General features: G+C 40.8%; 1 protein-coding gene across 1 annotated transcript in view; it reads left to right on the top strand.

The window, feature by feature from the left end:
• The first annotated feature begins 8,346 nt into the window (after positions 1–8,346).
• PTPRN2 (protein tyrosine phosphatase receptor type N2) overlaps positions 8,347–20,228 on the top strand; it is a 659,439-nt gene continuing 647,557 nt past the window's right edge. The window contains exon 1 of the mRNA XM_063324424.1: positions 8,347–8,675. Coding sequence (XP_063180494.1) covers positions 8,555–8,675 — 121 coding nt within the window. The 5' untranslated portion in view covers positions 8,347–8,554. The remainder of the gene's footprint in view (positions 8,676–20,228) is intronic.

The following is a 20,228-nucleotide window of genomic DNA, read 5'->3' as shown; positions in this document are numbered from 1 at the left end:
GCACATGAAAGCATGGTTTAAGAACACTACCACAGCTGGAAAGTCAGGCACTCAAAAGTCAGGAAGTAGCAAAACGAAGATGTGCACAGCTTTCACCTCACTTTTGATTATGTGTCAAATGGCATGCTATCTTTAATTCTATTAAGACAAGTCAGTTATTCCACACAAGCTGTTCCCTCCTCAGTGCTCAGTCTGTATCTGCTCTGTGGGTAATCCAAAACCCTCGCTGTTGTCGACACAGCAAATATCAGGGCTTTTGCTCCACTCGTGGTTCAACATATAGCTCTGCACTTAATCTGCCGCATGCTACTCATACCCAGCTCTGAGGACAAAACTGTTAACTTCCACAGTGGCGTTACTATGGCACTATTCACTGCAGTCCCAGAATTTCACAATGATTCATGTATCTTTCCAACTCCCTGTAGGTTTTCTTATTGCCATTTTACAAAAGTGCAGTGAGACTATGATAAAAAATTTCTACGAATTTTGGGAACTGGGTATGAGATGTCACATTGCATGGCACTTGTCACCTCAAAGCACCTGTTGTGGGTGCTAAGCACCCTCTGAATCAGACTTCAGGTTCTCAAGTCAGACGCAGAAAGTGAGGGACACGTAACCAGAGCTCCCCAGCGGCTTTAATCAACTACAGGCCTATTCTTTCACAACGACAAAGTGTGTTAACCTCATTCATCCTTTAATTTAGCACAGGGGGAGTGGATATCTCAGGGGATTAGTTATCAGTTGTAAAACCCATTCACCGGGTATCAAATTTTACAGATTAGCAAAAATGGATAAAAATTGAATTCTTTAACTGTTTCTGGCCTTCCTCCCATTAAAAGCACCTAATTAATTTAAAAGTTTGGCTCCCTATTGACATTTTAAATCAATTTTGATCAATGGCAACCAAATCTAACTATTGATTGCACAACTAAGTGTTTCAACCTGGTTTTCAAAGAACAAGAACCCATTCGCAAAAAACATTTACTAATGTCTAATCATTTAATCTGGATATACCATCTCGATGTGCTCAGACAATAACACCCATGAAAATCAATAGGAATTCAGGGGGGTTTGATTTCGAAATCTGCCTCCCGAGACTTCAAGATAGGCAAGTCGCAGTTTAGCCTCTACATTGATCTGAGCTGACGGTGGGCATTAGCGAGAAATCAAGCCTTTCTCAGTGAAAAGGGGCCAGCTCTTGTGCACATCAGTGACCTGTGCTGCTTCTCATAGAGGCCATCCCTCCCCCAGTGAAGCCCAAATTCCCTTTCATAGCCTGGCACTAGATATAAAGATTTCAGAAGTGGCCTCAGAGTCATCAGTTATTGTATCCCTGTCTTGAGACACCGAGGGTCTGCTCTTCATGGGTTCTGAACACCTGTACTTTGTTACTCGCAGGTTGCTTCGTGCTGCCTTTTCCTTCTTTTCAACCAGTTTTATATCAAACACAGCTTCAGCACCCTGTTTAGTGAAGGTATCGCCATAAGAGGTATTTGAACAGGTCAGCTAGAATTTTAAATGAATGTCTAATAAATTTGGGTTCAATCCAGACCTGTGAATGCCTACATTTACAGAAGCTGCTCTCTCCAGCATCCCTGGCAAACCAGCAGAAGACATTATGGAAATTTTCCTCACAAGCCCTAACTACCAGGCACACTGAAGTGGCTGATCTGGTACCACGGGCTCCTACAGCCTTAGAAGTCAGCTCAAAACACGCCACCCTAAGCGCTCATACACACAGATGTTTAGGTCTTCGGTTAATGTAAGTCACATTTATAGTTTTCAGTTAATGTAAGTCACATCTCCTGCTATTCTCACTGGTAATTTTCTCTAGCTGCGTTTCATCTCTTAGGCCCCGAACACTCCGTTTTAGGCTCCTTTCCAACAGTTCTTTCCAGCAACGCATAAAACCCATTATCATTCCGTTACAGCACAGGGAATAAAAGCCCAGCTCACAGCTTACCAGTCATAACTAAAATCAACCTACTTTTTTTCTTTTCCTTTTTTAAACTCTATCAGTCACACGGTTGCACAGTTCTCAAGGATATTTCCTTCTGGCTCCGTGTTGAACTCCTGTTCCTCAGTGATGCAAAAATATCCAGAATAAAACTTTTAGCATGCTCCAGAGTAAAGACATTTTCTAATACAATTTTGCAAACAAGAAGAAAAGCTTTAAAATAGCTGAAATCAACTGTACATTAAAATATTATTCCTAGATGCAACTGAATTGCTGTGATATTCATAAAATGAGTCCTACCACACTCTTCCACCAAGCAATCTGACGTCTTCTAAACCCTGCAAATATTTTCATGCTAAACTGAATTCAGTATGAATTCGTTTTAAAATCCTAAAGGCTCTGCTACTTTTATAGATATGAAATAACTGATACTGAAAACCAGTAATTTCTGTATTGAATGCTAAAATCCTTTCAAGTACTTTAGTTATACTATGAAATGATCAACAATTGAGAAAGACGGCAGCCACTGCTGATATGACCCGGGGCTACACCTTTTTACACCAGTTAAAGATTTCTCCCTTTAGGAACTTTCTATTCATTTAATAAACTTAGTCCCTGAATGTCGAATACAACCACCAAATCGAAATTTAAGTGAGCATTTGTACTGCTGTGAAGAGAGTTATATGACTTTAGCTCTCAGTAATCCAGGCTTCTGTATAGCTTCTCATCCTCTCAACACTCTTAGTGTCTCAGGCACTGGATGGCTTTTTAGACATATTGCCTGTCACTATTGCAGGATAAAGTCCTTCATTCTTAACTGCTTTACAATATTAACTATTGTAATTTAGTATTTTTAAAAATGCATATATGGAATCAGTTATATGTTTTCTTTTAATGAAAGGATCGAATATACAGAGCTATATAACCATGCATATACTTTTTCAACAAACAGAAATAAACTAAACTACTTGTAAGTTCATAGTGCAGAATTTCTGGTAACTATTTTGATAGTTTTTAATCCCAAGAGCTATTACAGCCTCTACAATACAGTTGCAATAACCCACCCCTGTAATTTAAAAAGAAATCTTGTCACTTTAAACTTTCCAACAACAATAGTGAATAAATATAATCAAAATATTCCAGGATATGAATGTGTGAACAGTTCTGCAGCCGCAGTTCAAAGAATGTCTTTGCCAGATCATCCTGAAGAGGGTCCAGTGCTCATCACCCTCCTAAAACACAGTTTGTGACTGCTCGCACCAACAATATGCAATTGCTACTGTTCCTCTTGTAACCATGGTACTCCAAAATGTGACTCTAAAGATGAGATTTTTAGCCATATTTTTCACAGTCTTGTGAAAGAAGTCCTCAAATCGTAAGCAAGGTGCAGGAGGATTGCTGCTGCCCAACCAGCTCTTTCTGCCCTCAAACAAGCATGGGGAAGGTTACATGTGCAGCACTGAGCTCCAAAAGGCTCCCTTTGCGTCTGTATATATGTCTACAGGCTTCGAATATTTTACCTATGTCCTCTAGAACCAGAAAATAGAAATAATAAAATAGTCTAAATTCTTTCTTGTCTGGGCATGGATATAGCACAAACCTCTCTTATCTCTTTCTCTCCTCTTTCGCCCCTACGCCCCCCAATACATCTTAAAGCTCTGCCAAGATATCTAGGTTACTGAATCTTAGATAAACTGCCTGATAGATATTGTTCCCTGTGGATTTTGGACCCATTAACAGGACAAATGATCTGCAATTAATGTGCTTGGAAGCCTTGATTTGGGGAGGGGAGGACGGGGGGGGACCGGGGAAGGAGAGGAAGAAAGAAAATGAAGAACGGGATTTTAATGCCTTTTTTTTTTTTTTAAGGGCGTGTTTGCCGATGCAGGTAGACTGTATTTAGCATAGCTGGAACTGACCTTTTGTTCAGGCTCTTCTTTATACTTGGCTAAACTGACAGATAGCTCTGTGATCCTTAGACGAAACACGCAGTTCTACCCTGTACAAATATACACCTACAATTTCTACGATCATGCCGGTGCACCTATGCTTGTATATATAATTCCCATTTGTAATTAAAAAAAAGACCTGCAAAGGTTCACAAACATGACCTCAGTAACTAAGTCCACAGTAAAACTCAGCTGATACGTTTGTCTTTTATAGTCCTTATACTTAGCCTTTAACTATCACATATTATTTTAATCCTGTTTACAACATTTTACTCATATCACTTAATTACTTCTAAGTATATAACTAGTAAGAGTATTTTTCCTTTGTATAGTTTTATGCCTAAGTTATTCTCTGGCAATGTTCTGAATCCTGTGTTTATCATGTGTTTATCTTCTTTTTTACCCCCACCCAGTTTTTGGTTCATGTAATTTTGGCACCTTTTCTTCTTACATCCCTCAAATTTCTATCATTAACTCAATTCCCAGCTTACTAATTCATTATTCCTAGTATTTATTGCTAAACAGTATTAAATCAACAAAATAAATCCTATACTTATCTTCTTGCCTCTTCCATGCTAAACTACTTCTGCCTACCGATGTCTTTTCTAGCAGGGCTGTTTGCTTTTAATATAATCTCGAATGGTCCAGTGAAATAGAGAGAGAGAGAGGCTGACCTTCTTGTTCAATGGCTAGATCAAGTCTTTGAATCAGAGCAAAAATTTGAACCTTTAGAATCTCAGCCCACGCAGGTGTCCTGGCTACTAGACAATTAGCCATTCTGGGATTATTTCTGGCCCTTTCTGGATCTTTTTCTGGCCCTTACTAATGGATTTTTGATTAAAATATGTTTATCATGAAAAACCTTAGTCAGACAACACGCATTTTCAAACAGAAAAGTGTTTCCTTGAAAAACTCCGGTTCAGCTGTGGTTACCATGGATAAGGATGTAAATCTTTCATACGTATAAAATCATATAGATTATCCAGCTCTTCTTTCACTTTGCCTAGCATGTTTTTCTCACCAATATGGGTATCATAAAAAGACTCAGCTCCAGCAATTAAGGACATGCTAAACTTCAATATGTTATTCACTGTGCTGAAATTTTCAGATCTATAATTTCCAATGTCATTCTTTCATATGGCTTCACATTCACCTCCAGACACGCTATCAACGGAGAGCTGATACTCTACCCTCTCAGCCACCATTCAGTATCTTTACTAGTCTAGAATCCCTCACCAAAAAGATTTAAAATGCCCTAACAGAAATAACTTACTGATACCCTCTTCTATTCCTTTTTCAAAACTATCAAGTCCTACAGTTTTGTTTGAGCCCCACAACATCCCTGACTTCAATAATGGAGTAATTTTTGTAGTCTTTCTATTAATTGTCACAAATTACTTATACCCTTTAGGCTTTCTTTTTCCGCAGTTCAGAAACTTATTGAAAACATGATAATGAAAACGACAATGAAAATAAACTCACAAGGTTGGTAGACCTAAACGTAGATGCTTAATTTATTATACAAAGTATTTAAAACCTTGGCACTGAGCAATGTCTTGAGAAAATGACTGTGAACCAGCAAGTAACCTGCATGTGTCACAACATGTTATTTACACTGTGATACTGTTATTCATCTAATTTACACACAGACTCAAGTCTTGCAGTTCTTACATGTCATTAACAAAATTCATTATACCTACTGCCACTGACTTCAATCCGTCTGTTCCTGGGCTTTAAGACAGATCTGTGTATTTTAGCTAGGTGCAGCCTACCATACAACTGTAAAATACAACCAGATAGGGAATGCTTTACACTTTCCAGTCCTGAGAATGGCTACTTGAGTTATTTCCAAATGCCCGATTCACCTACCGATTGACTCTTTGCTTTTTCCTTGACACCTTGCTCCTGCTTTTACTAACCTTGTGTACTCAAGGATTTATTTCTGTCTTCGATGAATGCCCTTTCTCTCTTGATTTTACACATTGCTTCACATGCATTTGAACAAATGTCATTTTGCTAATCCTCTGCACGGAGCAGCTATGAGAATTTTAATTTCCTTTTAAAATCTGCATAGTATTTGATCATAAATTCACAGGAGCTATGCAAATCCTTCGTTGCAGAGCTGCAATGACTTCCAGTAATACCACCTCTATTTTGTATTTTGATGAACAACTTGTTCTCTTGCTGTGTGTGCCATTTGCTCCTTTCTTACCTTCAGTTGTTTTGCAGTTCTCTGCTAATTCAGATGACCTTTTTCCTTGTTCCTACTACTAGCTTTTAAAGCCAGATGGTTTGCATAACCCATGAGAATATACTAATTTATGTTCCAGCACTTTCATTTCTCATCTTGTCCTTTCCATAGAATGCTTTTCCCTCCTTTTTTGTTTCTCCCTTTCCAGCGCTCAGGTTTCTGTCAGAGTCGTCAAAATCGATTTTCCTGAGGTAAAGGGACCTTTTGGGTTAGTGAAATCACTCCCCTGCAAGATGTAAGCAACCATGTAACAGACCTCAAGGACAGAAATGCTCAAAAAGACCATCCAACCCTTTTGCAAACTCTGGGCTAGCGAACACCATCCAATATCAATATATTTTTTTGAAATTTCTGTTTTCTGAATCAAATATTGCCCTTATTTGTATCTGAGTCTTTGGCATCTGAGGGCTGGAGCACCTCTGCTATGAGGACAGGCAGAGAGTTGGGGTTGTTCATCTTTTAGAAGAGAAGGCTCCAGGGAGACCTTATAGCGGCCTTCCAGTACCTAAAGGGGGCCTACAGGAAGGATGGGGAGGGACTCTTCATCAGGGAGTGGAGCAATAGGATGAGGGGTAATGGTTTTAAACTGAAAGAGGGGAGATTTAGATTGGATATTGGGAAGAAATTCTTTACTGTGAGGGTGGTGAGGCACTGCAACAGGTTGCCCAGGGAAGCTGTGGATGCCCCATCCCTGGAGGTGTTCAAGGCCAGGCTGGATGGGGCTTTGAGCAGCCTGGTCTAGTGGGAGGTGTCCCTGACCATGGCAGGGGGTTGGAACTAGATGATCTTTAAGGTCCTTTCTGACCCAAACCAATCTATGTTTCTATGAGTCACCAACCATAACCACAAAGGAAAGGAGGTGACTTTGCACCAATTCTAGAAGCCATGACTCCTTTTCCTCAGCACAGAGGCTCACACTTCTGCCACAGAACATAACTGAGGGAATAAGAGAAGTCGACAAGTGTCTGTCAGGGCACCAGGAGCCATAAGTGCCTTGTGTGCCCTCCCCAAGCTCCCAGAGGCTGGGCTAAAGCACTGACCTGGGCCCCCAGGCCTGGCTGACCACCCCATGGCAGGTCCCAGCTGGTCCCAGCGTGGTGCTCAGGCCCAGCGTCCACCCTGGTCTGGACATGTTGGCATTGTATTCTCTGCCAGTTTTGAGGGGAGCAAGGTGGAATAGCTGTGCTCTTCCAGGGTTAGTTTGTTCTGTGAGCTTCGGTTATTTATTTTTCTGGCTATGGCAAAGCCACTTCATGTATTACAGGTTTAAAAACCTTGAGTGTGAGTCTGTTGTGACTGTACCTGGTAAAAGCCAGGGATGAAGCATGTCAGGGAGTACAGTTAGAGCTATTTACCTCCAATATGAAAAAGGTCGGGAGAATATGAAACTTCAGGGAGGAGTAAAGCAGATGTCGGGGTGGCGGAGGTGGCTGGCAGCAGCCGTCCCTTGCCGTGGCATGGAGCTGGCTGTCCTAGTCAAAAAAGCGTCCCCTGCCAGGAGGCATGGCAGCTGTGCTGTTTCACCTCGGTGGCCGTGACTGCCGTGTTAAAGGCTAAATATGATTACACCGAGCTTGTGAGAAAATGGGAGCCGGTGCAGGAGGAGGGTTTGTGCCAGAGCACCCTGCTCCCTCCCCGCAGCCTGCTCAGTGGAGTGAATCGGGGACAGGAGGTGGAGGATGAACATGGACGTCTCCCAGGCAAACGCACACACCTCAGCTGTGGGAGGGGTTCACCTGAGGGATCATAAAAATCCATCAGGATGGCAAGTAATTTTATGAGGAAAAAAGGGCGGTAAATAAACCACCGCTGAGGAGGCCACAGGGAGAACCCACCCAGCTGGTGCGTTTTTTAGGACAAAACTTTGACAGTGGCTGAACTGGTTTTACACACAGGTGTGTGTAACAAGCGCATTTAATAACTCCCTTCCCCTTCTCAGCCATCTTTACGGGAGACTCAAGAGAACTGCCGCTCTGGCGGGAGGGATCCCCGCTGCCCCTCGGGCACGCTCCCGGCCCGCCTGAGGCGGAGCCTCCCTCAGGGCCAGTGACGGTTCGGGGGCCGGGGATCGGCCCTTGCTCTCACCCCGCCGGAGGTGGGGGCCGGTACAGCGCCATCCCGGCAGGGAGGGCAGGGCCCTCCCTCGCGGCCGGGCGGGGAGCGGGGAGGCGGTGCCGCGGCCGGGCGGGCGGGCCGGGCCGGGCCGGGGCGGTGCCGGCTGTGGGGCGGGCAGGCGGCGCTGGTCGCTGTCCTGGGTGTTGAATCTGCTGCGGCTGCCTCTCGCCGGAGCCGGGGAGCTGCTGCGGGAGGCAAAAGGGCGGGCGGGCCGGGCGGCATGGAGTGAGGGCTGGCGGCGGCGGGCAGGGGAGCGGGACAGCCGCCTGCGATGGGCCAGGCATGATGGGGGCGCTCGGCTCCGTCCTCCCGCTGCTGCTGCCGCCGCTGCTGCTGCAGGTCCTCGCCGCCGCCCCGCGAGGCCAACCGCCCTCCGCCGGAGCCGCCGCCGAGGCGCGGATCGGTGAGTGGGGCGAGGGGCGGGAGGCATGGGGGCTGACGGGGAGCGGGGCCGCGCCGTCCCCTCGCTCTCTCCGCTGCTGCCCGACAGCTGCCTCAGAGGCAGCTCGACAGGCCCCCGGCGGCCGCGCCCGCACTGCTGTCGCTGAGGGGCTCCGACCTCCGGTCCTTCACCACCGGCTCCCGCTGAGGGGACCCGTCCTTAGCTCCTTCACAACCGGCCCCCGCTGAGGGGACCCGTCCTTAGCTCCTTCACAACCGGCCCCCGCTGAGGGGACCCTCCTCCGGCCCCTCACGACCGGCCCCCGCTGAGGGGACCCTCCTTCGGCCCCTCACGACCGGCTCCCGCTGAGAGTCCCTGTCCTCCGGCCAGTCGCGACGGGCTCCCAGCCCCTCACACCTCCCGGATCCCGCCTCTCCCTGCCGGTCCCTGGTCACCCCCAGGCCGGCCCAGGGCCCCAGCTGCCCCAGCGGCGTGTCCCGGGTGGGATCTCTGGGGGCACCTCCAAGGACCCGGCCTCACCAAGTCTCCCCACATGCTGAAAACTTACGCTGAGACAATCACGAGGCCCCTAAAGTCGAGGCCCACCAGTGGGGAGTCACCAAAAATGCTTCCAGCCTCCACATATTTAACCCTCCTCCCCGCTTAGTGGATTCAGCCCACGAAAGTGCCCTCCCTTTTGGAAGCCACGGGAAACCCCCAGGCCACAAACCCCCAGGTGGAGCCCAGCCTTCGCTGGTGTCCACCCTTTACTCATGCTGCTGAAGGTGGAAGGCAGCACTGGCTGCTGGCTAAGGCTGTTTAGAGGTGTCTAAAAATACCCACTGCTGCCCAGTGAAGACCATTAAGCAGTCTCCTTCTGTCAAGACTTCCTTGAACAACCCCTTCCTCTTTTAGAAGATACCGTCTGCAGTAAACATCCCCACCTGCTAAAATGACCCACACGAACATGAAGGGATCCTGAAAGCAAACTCTGTGCCTTTAAGATGTTATTGTCTTGTGCCACTCTCCCGGGCAGACCTCTACTTGCACTGAGACACTTACGAGTGTATGCTCACCAGAATTTTCTCCAATGAGATCTACTAATAAAGTCAGTCTCCTTTCATTTACAGTATCTTTCCGAAACTCACTTTAAGTCAAGAAGGTCATGACTTGGAAAATTTTGTATTTTTTCCCAGTTTAATACCTACCCAGAGTGGTTATGGAGATCAGAGAGGGAAAGCTAAACTAGCTGTCCCTAAGAAATCTTTTTCTGACAAAAAATAGAATGACTTTAAGAAACAAAGGAAGCCTCCCACAAAAGTATCACTGCAGTCTTCCTCATGCACATTCTGTTTATTAAGAAGGAATTAAAATCAGCTGACCATATTTTTAATGAGACTTCAGTCAAGTGGCAATAAAAATGAGCTATTAGATGCTTGCTATAGTGAAGGTAGTGATGCAGGGTTTTGAGGACAAATGGTTTGGGCTGGATATATCCCTCCCTCCTCTCTCCTGGTTGCTATAGATATAGACTGTTTCTCCTAATCTGCTGAGGAGAAAGCTTGCATAAAAATATTGAAAGTAATAGCTGTAATTTTTACCTTTACTAATGCAATAGGCTATACATTGTGCTTTCAAACTAGTCAGATTTTGATTCTCTCTCCCTAAATATAAAATGCAAATCAGTCTGGGTCACAAAATATTTTCCAGTGTGTTGTAGCTACAAAACAATGTTTGTGTGTGTCACTTCCCTGTAGCTTCTCTGTGCTTCTGCCTTGGCAAGGGTACCTGCCTGACAGTTAAGGCTGTCCTTGCCTGGAAGGGAATGGGGAAGAGCAGGCTGGATCTTACACAGTGAATGCAGTGGTCTGGGAGATATAATTCAGAGACATTTCAAGAGCAGTACAACAAGTTAAGGCTTTCCGCTTCTTGCTGGGATAGGGAACTAACTGATATCTCACAGATCTCTGTGAAAGAAGGGAGAGGATTTATTGTTTGACAAGATGCAGGAAAATGTTTGCATTGCTGGAAGTGAAACAGTTTTAGCTGTCTCTTCCCTTAGACTTCCTTTATTTCTTTTATTGACCAGTATTTCAGATCTCATTAATCTTGACTCCAAACTATTATGATGGATTATGTTCAATTTTAGACTACAATTTTTAGACATGAGCAGAAGATGCAACTGGAATTTTACAAGGTATCTGAGCTTTGGGATTATTTGTGGTTATAAGTGGAAGACACTAATTTGGTTTCTTCTTGTGCACAGTCCTATCCTCTTTAATTAAAAATTGAACACAGGTGCATTATGAAACCTCTATAATATGTACTGGAAACAGCCTTAAAAGCCATGTAATTATAGAAACAGCTTTTTATTAATTTATTCCTATTTAGTGTTTCAGAAAGTCTTCCTAAAAGCTGGTTCAGAAGTAGAAGTTCATGACCTTTACCATTTCATAGGATGTTTTAATCCAATTTCATTATTTTTCTCTCTTTTTGGTCAACTTTTGTCTATGCTTTTCCAATCATCTCCAAATGGTGACCTATTTCTTTTGTAACATACTTACAAACTTGTTTAAGAAATTGGAAGTTTTAAAGTTACATTTAAATAAGATTAAAGATTTGGATTTGTGCTTCTTCTGCCTATGTAATTCATGAGGTTTTGTAGATTGTTCCTGTGGGAAGGTGGTTTTATAAGATGCTATTATCAACAAAAGCACATATTATTCCATTTCTTGACATTTATAGTAGCATTTGAAATATGAAAAAATGAGGAAAAGTATAGCCCTTCCCCTCTCTCTGTCTCTTGCCCAGGTTTAGCCCAGGAGAGAGATTCTTATCTTTTTCGCAGAAAAAAATCAGGTGAGGTCATAGTATTGTTCATTAGTCTTTGATGAAACACTGGGGCTCGGAGTTTAATATTCTAAATAAATCTTTAATTGTTTATAAGCGACAGTCCACTTAAGATTATGGAACTTCTTTTTGAATGTTTTACAAAATAATAATCTGTGAACAATATATCCTGATCATGTTTGCTAAATTCCACAGATTTGGGTTATTCTGTTCCCGTAGTGATGGTTTTATGGATTTTTTTTTTCAATGAGACGTTTTCTTATTAGAAAATAATTATGCTGAGGAAGCAGTTAAACTTAAAATGCTTTCCAATAAACACTAAACAGTTACTTCAGTAAAAATTGCAGCTCTAACAGAGTTTTTCATGCAGTTGTACGGCTTTTAAAGTAGACTAATCTATTCAGAAAGTTGCAGTGGTATTTTATTTTTATATTACATCAGCTTGGTGAGGTAGAGAACTTGAGAACAAAGTAAACTGTGAACATTCTAATCACATTATTTCATTAGTCCTAAAATACTGATACTTTACAGCAGAAGTCATCCTCATATGTATTAGAAAAGAGAGAAAGTGTGTGCTTGCTGCAGTGCCTTCACATTGACCTCTAATGTGTAAAATGAAGCTTATAACCTTCAGTGAATATGAGTATAATTTTGCAATATAATTTGATCTTTTGTGCTGTGTGCAATCCCATTTTTCCATCTGCATTTTCTTCTTAAATGAATATGCTGTGGAATTTTCTGGAAACAGTTATTCCATTCACAATGTAAAAGTTCCTTCAAAGTCATATTCAAATCATCATATGCAAAATTTTTTTAAGTCAGTCAAATACCTGCAAATTTAGTTTTTAACTAACTAGCAAAAAGACAAGTTGGTCGCATTTCAACTTAGAAACATGAAATATTCTTCTAAACCTGTAGCTGTGAGTTCCTGACACATACAGCGAGCAAAACTGTGTCTTACATTTCACTAGAGTTTAAATGTAATTGAGGATAGAAACTACTCAAAGACTTTTTTTAAAATGTTGCATGTTGCTTGTAGGATTTTCACAAAGTACAGAGTGCGTGTTTAACAGTTGAAAAATATTTTAGACATGGGTTAGGAGTTTAAAGTGATTAAAGTTGATCAGAAGTAAGAAATTACAAGAGCAGGGACTTCATTTACCATTAGTAGAAAGCATTTATCCAGTGTTGATTCATAAATTACAAGAGAATGAAATAAAGAGGAGGGCAGATGAAAAAATACATCTTTTCTTTGGCTTTTCGGTCAGTGCTGATCCAACAGAAGAAGGGCTGGAGCGTTTTTGTCTATGGGTGTTTCATGGGAAACAGCAAAAAAGTATATCTTCTTTTAGTTCTTGTTGCATAGATGTTACCATAACAAAATTAACATAACTTGTTCTCAGACATAGTTGTCAACTGTCTTGGAGATCCATGAAGACTGAAATTTTGCTTCTTGCAGCAATTCTGAGCTGAGATGAAGCTCACTGAAGTCAATGTCAACCTTCCCATTGTCTTCAGTAGCATTTGGGTCAAAATGCTGGTTGAGGCTTGTAGCAGACTGGCTGAGAAAGTAGGGGAATTACAGTGTTACCATCTGTTCAGTAGATAAAATTGCCTGACTTTCCAGTTATATTTATTTGGAACTTCTCATAGGCACTCAGGTATTTTGATATCACATTGATTTGATGTAATTATTGATGATGGAGTGCAATTTATGATATAATGTTAGCAAATAAAAATATCAATAAAATAATTTAATTAAGACAATGCTATGGGCTCAGAACTTGAAGGATTCAATGTAGGAAGTTGTATGCTTCCCTTCCTCAAAAGTATTTTTGTATATTCTAGAAGAAATGTTTCTAAGTAATCAATTATGTTAGAAAGCAATTTGAAAGTAGCTTGATATCAAGGCATGTCTATATGTTAGTTCCATTGAATTAAAGGTAAGAATATGGATTAATATTTTTTACATCATGCCATGACCGTTCTACAATATCTTTTTATTATCTAACTTGGTTTTGTTGAAAGTTTCAAATGGACAGGAAGTGAATTATTTCTCTATCAGTAAAAGGAAGTCATTGTAGGGTGCTCTAAAGGTTCTTCATAGGATGGGTTTTCTAGGCAGATTTTTTTTCTTTCTGTTTGCTTTACTGATTGAGAGAAAACAGACAAGTTTTTGGAAATATGAGCTCATTCCTGCTTTCTATGTGAGTGTACCCCAACATTTCTCTGTATTTGGTGAAATAAAAGAGAGTATTTCTACTTGTCTTCCTTCTCTTTTTGCTATCAAGGAGTAATACTAGTTCCAAAATCTTCATCATACCACACTGTCATCATACCATGCCATCAGTAATCTAAATTAGGTTACTCCTAGTTGTTAGATCCTGGAATATTTGGGCAGTTCTGCTAAAATAGCAAAAGGTGGTTAATACTGACACACTAATGATAAATAGGCAGTTGTCTTTGTACTTTGTTACAGTGAACAGCAACGCATACAAACTTCAGTGTGGAGAGACTGCCCTTAGTGAGAAAAGGGCAATTGCAGTCCCTGAAGGCAGCGGAGCCCACTGATGAGCAGGCAGTTGAGGTCTCCTGCGTTGATCAGATTTCCATTGGCTGGAAAAAGAGCATAAGAACATGAGCTCAGATGTAGCTGATTCCCATATCCAAATCCATAAGAAGTATTCCTTCCTGTGGAAGCCAAAAGGCAGTGTATATTCCAGCTTCCTGGAAACACTATATATTTTGACCTTATCCCACTTACACTGTAGTCTAAAATTTAGATAAATCTCTGAAGTTATTCTTACAAAATCAGCATACATAAGGTCTTGCTAAAATCTGTGCTGGTGTTTACAAGCAGTTTTAGGAGGGCATTAAATAAAGATTGGAGGAAAGATAAGCCTGGTTTTGGTGATAAAATTGGGAAAGGAGGGAAAGTATACCACAGGGAAAGTGCCCTGCTAGTCTCCATCAAAGTCAGGATGCTGAGCTGGATGTATATTTATTTAGGCTCATCATGGTCATTATTAATAAATCTAGGAAGGCAGTAAGTAATATTGTTGAAGTTTTATGTTTGCAAATGAAGAATAAGTGGGTGAAGAGCATGTTTGCAGGGAAACAATTGGAAGAGAAGCCAAGGAACAGAGGCACGTTGGGATTGAGGGAATGAGAAATTAAATGTTTAGTAGAAGTAAAATTATTGGAATTGGAGATCAGGATTAGTGAGTTGTATATGATCTGTAAAGATGTAAACTTTAAGATGTTTAAACTTTAAAACTTAAACTATAACTTTTTTTTTTTTTTAAGATAGAGTGGAGTTACTTTTTCTCATGGAAGAGACAGTCAAATGCAGCAGCAAAACTGAGATGTTCAATGGACCAGTTTGAGGCATGAGAAAATGAGGCGAGGTGACCAGAAGGAAAAGGGATTCACAAATTAGGAATATTAATTCATTCATTTAGGCCAAAGCTGTGGCAAAAAATCGAGTCAGGAAATGTGTGTAGACTATGAGAAACTGCTCTGGGAATAGAAAGGATTTATTTCTCTTAATGTAAGGGGTGGGATTCATCTAACTAAATGTAATTATTTGAGCTAATCATTCTAGGCTCCTTTTAACCTGTATCTAGTTTATAAATTTCAATTAATTCTACTCAACTGTACATATCTAACACAGGTCAGATAAGTGTCTCCCTGAGTGCAGGTATTGCTTTCCACTTAGTATTGTCTCAGTCTGTTTCCCAGGCTAGGGTGGGTATCTGGCTGTAAATATCTATGCACTGCAATTTAGCTATTCAAAAATCAGAAGCTCAGGTAAAGTTGGGGAGAGGTAAGCACATTTGGAGAGGGATTCACTGGTCTCTCCCCATTGAGGTGAGACAAATGAAGTAGCTTAAACTAAAGTTAGGTTTGTTGAGGATGACCTACTACATTACTTCAAAACCACAGGCATGACTTTGAGATATATAGATTTTGCAAGTTGTTTAGGAAGCTCCTACATGTGAGTAGTCAGGCATGTAAGGGACTGGAACCAGGGAGATGAATGGAGGATAGTAGTAGTTCTGGAAAAAATGTCTCTGAGAAAATCATAGAATCATAGAATTGCCTAGGTTGGAAGGGACCTTTAAGATCATCTAGTCCAACCATCAACCTAACAAAAACCATCAGTAATCTAAACTATATCTCTAAGCACTATGTCTACCCATCTTTTAAATGATTCTAATAAAAATCACCCTCTGGTAATTGCAAACAAATGAAGGTGACCTTTGAATGAGATATAATGGAATGAGCAAGAGAAGGGAAAAAAGCAGGTAAATGAACAGGAGGTCTATAGGTAAGAGAGACAAATGGTGGGGGAGTCTGGTATTGGAGAGCTGAAGAAGGGGACCATGAATGCTTACTAGTTTGGGATAGTCAAGAGAGAGCATGAAGGGCATGGAGGTTAATGTTACATAGGATTACTGAGTTTTCTTAAGTGAGTTTTAGGGGCTTTACTTGTGAGGGGGATGGAAGGGCTCTATTTTTATCTCAACTATTTCATAGCCTCAATACACCATAGCATTCCCACTAACTGTATACCATTCAGAACAGCTGTGCTCATCAAAAAATTAGGAAACTTTTTTCTGAAAAGATTAGAGGGGCTTAACTTTATAGAATTTATTTCTTTTGAGAAGTAAAGTAGCTTAGTAAATTGCTGTGTCTTACTGTGTTTTTTACTATAGTTTCTTTCAGTGAACATTCTTAAATACTAAACAGAGTTTATTGATGCACAGTCTCTCTGAACGGACAGTTAGCACTTAATGTTGCGCACCTATTTTGCTTCAAACTCATATGTTGATAAAACAAGCTATTTTAATGTGTAAAAATCAGTAACTAGAAGTTTTATGGGAAGTACAGCTGGTTGTAGTGGGTGTAAGGTCTTTTCTTTCAGTCATAGCTTAACAGCATGCAATGACAGTTACATAAGCTTGAAATCACAGCCAACAAGGTAATGCACACAGATATATGTGCCTCCCAAAATGTAATATACTTCCAGATGTCCTCATAGAAAACAATGCAACTGAGACCAAACACACGCTACATATTATAATAAACTTACGAGGTTCAACAAAAGTCAGGAAATATCCAGGTACATGTAAACCCCCCATTTTTACTTCCTCCCTGCCTAATTAATTGTTGATCTCTCAAGTTTGAACCTCAACAAATTCTGCAAAATACCTTACAGAAATCAATCTATCTTGGATGCTGAAAAACTGATGGATATTTTGGATTTCTGGCACACAGAAATCTTCTGCTCTCATTATTCTGCAGGAGATAATTACGTGTCTGTCTGTTGCTGTCCTAAAAGAGCTAAAGATATTATAACCTCTTCTCTTGTTAATATTCTGCGCTGCACCAGGAAAGGTTTTTTTTTCTCTACAACTTTTTTAGTTGGTTAATACAATTCAGTTAAACTCAGAGCAGCTGTTTCAGACAACTACTTTACTTCACCTGGAAGGTCATGCCTCATCTTCATGCCTGAGGAGGAGTTTGTATGTTAAGAAATTGCCTGTGTTTTTTCAATTATTATCAGGCTGCAGCTTTGCGGTACAGAATGTTTGGCAATAACAAAAGTTTATGGTATTCCTGCCAGTGACTGCTTGATCTTGCCTTTGTAAAGGGTGTCAGTTTGGCTGAGACAAAAAAAAATGGACCAGCCTTGCTCCCAGGCAGTGAAAACAGAGTTGGTATTAGTGCTGGTATCCACGAAATGGCAACAGGGAACCGGGTTTGGGGGTAGGATTAGTTTATGCCACTATTGCCCATTAAATTCTATTTACTCTTCAGCCCTGAATTAAAAATGTGGCATCAAGCATTATAACTCTTGATTAATGCATATAATTCACCACCAAAGAATGTAAATGTCTATTCTATTTTTTAAAGCATGTATACATTATGGTGTATTTCTCTTGGCAAAATGATTTGTTATAGAGTGTGGAACACTTCATATACTTGCTGTTTATATTTCAGCTTTATTTGATATCTGATATGATAGATATTAGGCTATCAAATATCTTCAGTGAGCTCTTTCTCATAAAATCTTCTTTCCTTTTCTAGATTTTAGCACAGCTCAGTATTCTCAGTATGTAGTCCATGCAATGCCTTACTTACCCTAGTAAAATATTATACACAACTTTTTCTGTGACCTGGCCTCACCTCTCATCCCAGCTTCTCAGCTAAACACTGTTTCTTATTTTCATGGTATGACCCTGTGGATTACAGCAACTCCTTCCATTTGCTGGGGAAGGCTGTAGTCACCGGTGATTATCCCAGTTGATACTTATGTCCCAACAGAAGAACAGAAGGAGAGGAGAAGGGAAATTTGGGAACTATGCATCTGTCATGACTTTCTGGAAACAGCTGCATATCAATGAAGACAACATACCAAGGTAAATATCATCAAGCATTTAGGTAGGTGAACACATCTTGGAGTTAGTGACATAGTTGGCAGAGATAACGCCCCCCCAAAATTCTTCAGCACAGGGTATTACTTTTAGATTTTTGATTTTTGTTTGATCTATATTTAAGAAATGTCTGGGATTTTTTTTACCCTTGAAATCTTGGATCAGATTTTGCAATTTTCTTTTTCCTCAATGATAAAGTGAAATTTCAATTGTTAAAGTATTCCTGTTAGGACTACCTATCAGGAAGTTTATTTTGGTCAACTAGGTCAGCTCATAATAACAATTTACCAACATACATTACATGTAGGGGATGATTTCCAAGGATGAAAGGCAGTTATAAAAATTGCATATTCAAAATAAATGTAATAATAGTGAAAACAGAAATTTTGAAGGAAAACCCAAAGTTAACTGATGCTATCTGATGAATTTCCATCTTAAGAGATGCAGAAAAAGAAACCAACCATGTTCTTTGGGAGCAATCACTCACATTTTAAAATAGTATAAAATTTATAATGCTATAACCCAATAGGATTTAAAAAGCGGAATGGGAAGGATGTTTTAGTACTGTATCTGGTTGGTTTTATGCCACCCAACAAGACAAAGATTTTTTTTTTTCTGTCCATTTGCTTTTGTTTCTCTGAGTAACACCTGCTCTAATGAGTTTATAATCTGAAAGTAAATAACTGAGAAGGGAGGAGGAAATGGACACAGCACACAGGCTTGAGAACAAACAGCTGTCAAATGGCTGACATTTTAGAAAGCAGAACACACAGCTTTTATGAAGGATCTGATTCAGCTTGAATGAAGGAGCTGATCACACCCAGTTGTCAAACTTTCCTAATTAAACAATTACTTGTGAGAATTTTCGAACAGTACTTTACCATCTTCAGATTATGGAACTACTTTCATAGTTTAGCAGATAGTGAAGAACTCTGAAATGATCAGCTACCTGGTGATGGGGTGGCTACTCAGGTTGTTAAAAGGAGCACAGTTGTGCACCTTTCTCTTAACTTGCAGTTTAGGGAGGTTCATGCCAGAGAGACTAAATTAAATAGCAGTCCCTGTGAAGGGGGGGATGAGCCTCACCTAACTCTCTGCATGAAGCTGCTAGAATCTGAGTTTGGCCACCTAATGCTCCTTGAACAGGGTGGGCTTCCTGTCATTCATCATTTTTCTTTTTGTCCATTGAGTATTAGAATAGTACTAACTACTCATCACTGCACAAAGACACTCTGTTATCAACAGAAGTATATAAAATGCAGCCTTTTATGGATAGCTTCACCAGTTTTCCTGGAGTTGTTTTTATGTTTGGTGTAAATAAGAATGGTTGCAGGTCCAAGGTTCCTGGATTTAAGGTGATTTAAGGCAACAAATATTTGAATAGGGCTTACTTAGAGATGGTTTTATACAATATGTTTAGCTCTATTTAAGATGGAGTATTAGCAAATAAATATTTGAACATTGTCTTTCTAGTTAAATTTCCATTGTCTCTGTTGCAGTCTGGAAGATGGCCTTGGCTCGGGAGTGCCCATGTTTTCCTGCTCTCTGACAAAGATACTCTGCTTAACTCTTCTCATTGGAGAGAATTCTTCTTGCCAAAGGATGGGCTTTGGTGTTTTGGTAGCATAATGTCATGCAACCCTGATTCTCTAAAATGGGGTGTGAGCGTTACTTTATTTGGGATTGTCACTCCCTGGAAAACAGAGGGTGTAGTGTTCTGTAGTTTGCCAGCCACACCTGAGTCGTTCCTCAGTATTAGGCAATGTTCATGTACAAATGAAAAGAAAGTAAGTGTTCTATTCTAGACAGCATTCAGTAAAGCAACTATTATATAAAGAAATAGGTGCAGAAAAAGATCGCATAGAAGTCTTACACCTGTAATCCAGCTTTGGCTTCATCAGACTGTCAGGTTAACCTAATTATCAGAATGCTTAATGAAATTTCCCAGAAACAGATTATTGTTGGTCAGCTTTCATCCTCCAGAGTGGGTACTGAATTAAGGTGAAGAATCTACCTTTCTACTGTGGTTTCTATCAAGTGAAGACTCATGCATACCTGGGATTTTTTTCCACCTTCCAGTCCCTTCAGCTCCTATCAGCTGTGCTAACAGAACTCTGTTTGACCAGCTTCACCATTGCCATGTAACCTTTGGAAAGTCCTTCCAGTTGTGCAGATGTCAACTAAATACCAGTTTGTAAAAAAGACCCAGCAAACAAACCATTTACAGACTGCAAATACGACACTTCCTGAACATGTTAGAGAAAATACGTAACTTTCTTATAAA

Source organism: Chroicocephalus ridibundus, chromosome 2 (genome assembly GCF_963924245.1).
Source record: "Chroicocephalus ridibundus chromosome 2, bChrRid1.1, whole genome shotgun sequence".
Taxonomy (NCBI): domain Eukaryota; kingdom Metazoa; phylum Chordata; class Aves; order Charadriiformes; family Laridae; genus Chroicocephalus; species Chroicocephalus ridibundus.
The sequence above is the reverse complement of the archived record's forward strand: the minus strand, read 5'-3'. Positions and strand labels throughout refer to the sequence as shown.